The sequence below is a fragment of the Capsicum annuum genome, chromosome 10, assembly GCF_002878395.1.
Source record: "Capsicum annuum cultivar UCD-10X-F1 chromosome 10, UCD10Xv1.1, whole genome shotgun sequence".
NCBI lineage: Eukaryota > Viridiplantae > Streptophyta > Magnoliopsida > Solanales > Solanaceae > Capsicum > Capsicum annuum.
The window spans coordinates 218,304,897-218,310,497 of NC_061120.1; the positions used below are offsets into that span (position 1 = coordinate 218,304,897).

Genomic DNA, 5,601 nt, shown 5'->3' on the forward strand with positions numbered 1-5,601 from the left:
AAAATAAATATTTAAGTAACAAATTATATAATCTCGTATAACTGAATACGATAGTATATAATCGCTACTTAAAATGACAAAATTACGTACGAAAAATATTTGAATTTTTTTTTTTTTTAATTTGGATGAAATAATTATTTTGGTTTATTAAAAACTGAAGAAACTCAGGATTAAATTTATTTAGTCGTTGACATTTTAGCTTGTTGCTTGGATCGATATAGGAACATGTGACTTATCTTGGTCAACCATTTGTAGCTCTCCCTCGATATCATGAAGTTTAACACGCACACACACCCTCCCGGGTTTGGTCTTTACTATTTCATCACTGGATATGGGGACATACTGTGATAACAACAGAGCTGAAAATGAAAGGGAAAGCGAAATCAAGTTTTACCCAGCAACTTTTTACTGTTCAAATTACACAAATCATTATGAGCCAATTTTAATTTTTAAGAGTTTTTACAATGTTGAAAGTACAACCCCAATGAAAGATAAAATAGCACAAGTGTCTGGAAGAAAATCAATCCCAATCTTGATTTTCCAAGGTTTTCATGGACGAGGCACTATGAGCTGAAGTGAAGGCAAAATGAAATGTTCGAAGAATAGCATTCTACGTCACTCTGAGGAGGCAAGAGCAGACTGCAACACATCTTCAAGATACTTCTCAGCAGCAGCATACTGCCTTTTCTTGTCCTCGATGGCCAATGCAGCCAAAGCTTTATCCTGCAGATGGAAGTCTCTCAAAGTCATCGGCAAAATTTACGATAGAAGAATAATGGAAATCATGTCGTGTTTATAAATAATACTTACAGGAGGCAAGTCTTGGTAGCTTCTCAGAGTATCAAGAATTGGTTTTGTTTTCTTCCCCAAATCCTTCTTATGCTCTGCCATCTCAACCAATACCCCGTGACTAATCTCTGGGGTGTAACCAACGCGATTAAGTACAGCCTGCATTCGAAGAGCTGTAATCATCCACTTCACAATTTCAGGTATAAACAAATACAAAATTATGATCAGGTGTGCCAGGTATACATTCTCAACACAAATTTTCTAGCTTGTTGATCGAAAAAGGACCATAAAATTTGGGATTAAATAGGTTTTTTAACAGAAGAAATTGCTTGTTGATGGGCAGATCATCAATAACTGTGTTTCACAGAAGAAGTAACTTGACAGAAGATGAAAGATGAGCACTGCTGCTTCATAGAATCATAATTTGGGGCCACTAAGCAATTTATCTGGTCCTAGCAGTGCTTCCTTCTGACTCATCCAGTCATCACACGTGTGCATGCTTTAATCCGTTCTCCAATGATGACCTTATGATATAAGCCCTTGCTAGAAAGGTAGATGCATGATATTTGCTGTTACTTGTAATTATGCATATGCTTAAACAGCCACAACCCCTATGCAGGGACTCTCTTTATGAGTTGCAGATGCATTTTGTAATTCTTTCTATTTGAAAGTGTTTTTTACAACAGCTAGAACCATTTGTAATCTGTAATTAGACTGCAGACCACAGAGAACTCTTGATCTAACTTGCCTTGTTCTCACCATCTTGCTGTAGTTCTGTCTCCACTTCCTTTAATACCCCTCTACACAATTAAATGATGGGCACAAGTTTCAAAGCCCCCCAAAAGAAGCAATTTCATTCCAGACATTACATAGTCCACCATAAAGACAACCACTAAAATTCACACCTGCACACACCAAAAGCAGTGCTTTGGGTCTACTACCTGTGGGGAGCGTGGAAGCGTATGCAATGGCGGAGCTACACTTGGAATAGGGGGTTCATCCGAACCCCCTTCGACGGAAAATTATACTATATATACGTGGTTAAAATTCTTTTTTACGTATATATAGTAGATGTCGAACCCCCTTCGGTTAGTTCGTATGATCACTTGTGAACTCCCTTGATGAAGATCCTAGCTCCGCCACTGAGCATGTGGATGTAGGTAAGAAATTAGTATGACAGATTTGATAGCAGACTATTCAGTTTTTCTTTTTTATATCTGTGGTATCCAGGCCAACTTACTCGGACCTCGACTAATCCATTGGTTACCCGTTGTGTCAAACCAGTAAAGCTACCAAGTAACTATCTACCCAGGTTTAGACAGTGCGGTATGAAAATTCGGAAGTGCTACACTCAAATATAAAAATTATATTTAGCATTAAAGATGAAGTGAGAGACTGCAGGGCGACTTCTTCAAAATGGTACCAACAAATCTCCCATCTCTATTGGCACAGAGCAAGAGAAATAAACTAAAAGAGACTTGCTCATAAAGCTGCAGACTATCATCTTGATTCTTGAAGCTATTGAATCTTGTCTACACTAGAAAGACTTTTGCATCATGCTTTCTTCTTGACAAACAAAGTATATGCTCTACTTAGAAATGTAAAATTCATGCACATATACACTCCTATACATATGCACACGTACATATTCCATGAAAACTAGCAGAATGTTTAAAAGGATGCGCCGTGAAAACTGATGAACTTGAAGCATTAAAACCACAAAATTGCAAGGTATGCTACATAAAGTGATGTCTTCATAGCCGCTCATACGATACCAAGATGTTATAACAGCATACTGTCTAGTAACTAGGACAAGAAAAGGGAATCTATAAAGTCAAAGCAAATTATTCAAGAGAAAAATAAACTTTACCTTATAATAACCATACTCTTGCAAGTACTGCCGCTCTTTTGACTCCATAATTGCCAAGTTTGTTTTCCAGTTCTCCATTTGTGCTTCACATGGAGCAATATCATCTTCAAGCTGTGAAAGGGTTCTGGTAAAACACAGAAAATAGTTAAGAGAAGAAAGATGGCATAGTTTGACTGAAAGACTCAGAACTTTTTTTTTGGTAAGAAAAGTATTCATTTACAGAAACAACATATTAGCAGATAGTGCCAGGAAGTCAAACTCAACGATAAAAGAACATGGACTCCAAGTTGTGTTATCTGCTACCATATTCCACAAAGTTATTTCAAGAGTGAGTGAGATAAGATGTACCAAAAGATTTACCTTTTCAAATAAGTCAATCTTGCTATAGCCTTTCGAGTGTACTCAAGAAGAACTTTTGATTCCTGCTGCACTTTAGCTCTCTTCTCTTCTACTGCTGTTTTCCGTAGAGAAAGATCTGCCACTGCAACAAGTAAACTACAATGTTTTTTCTAGTAAGAACAACAGAACTAGAAGGGCGAGAACTAACTTAATCAGTGAAAAAAGGTGACCTACCTACTTAATTCAGTATCTCTAACATCCAACAAATTTGCAACCTTTGCAAGAACATGTGCTGATGAAACCACATTAGATGGTAAACTTTCTTGCGCCAATCCTACGCTCTCCAGTATCTCTCTTATCCTAGCAGCTGCAATCAAAATCACACAATCAGCTCACTGGGACGATAACCTCAATTTCGGACCACATGTCGGCTCGAGTAATTTAAAAAGAAAAAGTATCACCTTGGGACCTGTACTCAGCTGCTTTTTGACGGTGATCATTGGCAACAATAACAGCAGCTTGAGTTTTGGCTTGCGATAGAGTGGCAATTTTGTGTAATTCATTGATGCTTCGAGGAGTGTACTCAAAATCAGGGACATCTTTACCCGCAGCATCAAACTGGGATGTAAGCCAAGCTTTCACTTCAGCAATTCGATTTGCATCGAATCCAGTGGCTTTTGATGATTCTGCTGTTACCGAAACAGAACCTGACAGATCAGCTCCCCCCACTATATCACTCATCTCTTTCTTTCCCTCTTCCTGTACACCCTTACGAATTTTCAGACCCTTCAGTCAAAATCAGTAGATAAACAAGTTAAATGATGAAAGATGCAAGGTCACAGAAAAGAAAAACAAAGTGGAACACATAACCAGTTATAAGAGTAATTAACTACTTTATCCAACGAAAAAAAGCGAGAGAGAGATACTATTTCTAGCGAATAGTTCAGCTATAGGTACAAATTCCAGACCACTATCAGTTAGTGTTCGATTCTGAGTAATCGCTAGCTATCTGACCGGATAAGATGGCCTGGAAGCTTCAACTCTCCAAGCAAGCAAGACGAGATCACCACTTCTCCCAGTAAAGAGATATTTCCTTCATTTTGTAACCTTAACTAAGATATCTAACCAGCAGGGTCATATCCATGATTTGAAGTTTATCAGTTCCGAATTCTATCGAGTTAAAGCATTATAAATTAACAATTGAGATATATGCAACGAATTTTTAAACAAACACAGAATTCGGACAAAAGCTAATAGGTTATGACAAACCCATACCTTCTACTCAATCTCTGCCTCCGCTAACCGGTGGCAAATGCTATGTAGTGAAAGCAGGTGCGGGCGGACCTAGCTTATTCAATTCGACACATATATATTTACTACTCCCTCCATTTCAATTTGTTTGTCCCACTTTCCCTTTTAGTTCGTTTCAAAAAGAATGTCACTTTACTTTTTCCGGACAACTCTTTAATTTCAACTTTCCACATGACATGTTTAAGACCACAATATTAACGAACATTTTGGTACATTCTACATATCTTTAATTTAAGATCACAAGATTCAAAAGACTTGTTTACGTTCTTAAATTCCTTTCCAAGTCGAAACCAGACAAACAAATTGAAACATAGACAGCAGATGAATATCTTTGATATGTCAATGAGACAAACGAGTAGTAGTACTCCACTAAATTAGGGTTAAGGGAAGCAAATTACAAAAGTGAAAAATCAAATCCTCCCCAAGACCCCAACAAAGTAACAATTCAGGCTAGCCAACAAACTGATACCCTGAAATGGTTAAACCTCGAAATCAATAAACCCCATTTTCTTCTAATGCAATTATACTTTTTAAAATTAAAATACCAACAAATTCAATGAACGCATCAGCAAATAATTAACAATAAAATCAAATCAAACCAAACGAAGAGGGATGAAGAAGATACAAAACCTAACGCGGGTCGGGTCGAAACTTTACTTGCCTGTGTCGAAATGGTGAGGCTAAAACTTTACAAATTAAAGCTTCTAGTTCGAAAAGATTTACGAGAACTCAAGAGTTTATGCTAAAGGCTTCAACATGAAGTTTTTCAAAAAGAAAGAAATAATTTTGAAATTTATAGTTTAAAATAAATTCTACATTGGTATATTCGACTTTTGGTGATTTTTTGTTGTATTGTTTCTCTCTGTAGTTGTTTTCGATTTTCAAAAAGAAAGAAATAATCTTGAAATTTATAGTTTAAATAAGTTCTACATTGGGTATATTCGACTTTTGGTGATTTTTTATTGTATTGTCTCTCTCAGCAGTTGCATTTTAGTATTTGTGATCTGCGTGTGTGGGTGACTCGATTCTCGAGGTGTCGGTTGGGTATTTTGTGAGTTTTTCATTTTGGAAGGTTTTGAAGTTAGTATAGTTAATTTTGGATAATATTTGAAGATTTTGAGGTCGTATGAGAATTTCGTCAATTTCATTTGCTCCAAATGTCATTTTTGGGCTAGTTAAGACCTTTGATTCGGGCCACGAGGAGTTCAGATGGATTTTGAGCAATTGATTGAAAAGTTAGAAGTTTAAGGCTTATGGTTGATTTCCGTCAACATTCGGCGATAACAACTTTT

The 5,601-nt window shown here is 36.7% G+C and overlaps 1 protein-coding gene across 5 annotated transcripts; it reads right to left on the reverse strand.

Moving 5' to 3' along the window:
* Nucleotides 1–366: 366 nt before the first annotated feature.
* On the reverse strand, nucleotides 367–5,342 carry LOC107843867 (AUGMIN subunit 1). Of its 5 annotated transcripts, none has more exons than XM_047397426.1 (7): nucleotides 4,940–5,314; nucleotides 3,460–3,757; nucleotides 3,233–3,365; nucleotides 3,020–3,154; nucleotides 2,660–2,783; nucleotides 811–948; nucleotides 367–723 (listed from the first exon to the last, which is right to left on the reverse strand). In XM_047397426.1, exons 2-7 carry the CDS (start codon nucleotides 3,737–3,739, stop codon nucleotides 616–618), a joined length of 918 nt encoding a protein of 305 aa, XP_047253382.1. In that variant the 5' UTR covers nucleotides 3,740–3,757; nucleotides 4,940–5,314; the 3' UTR covers nucleotides 367–615. The 5 variants fall into 5 exon arrangements, with proteins under 5 accessions (XP_047253382.1, XP_047253381.1, XP_016543755.2 ...); XM_047397425.1 differs by having other exon boundaries at nucleotides 4,971–5,313; XM_016688269.2 differs by having other exon boundaries at nucleotides 3,460–3,784; nucleotides 4,940–5,304.
* Between the last annotated feature and the right edge of the window lie 259 nt (nucleotides 5,343–5,601).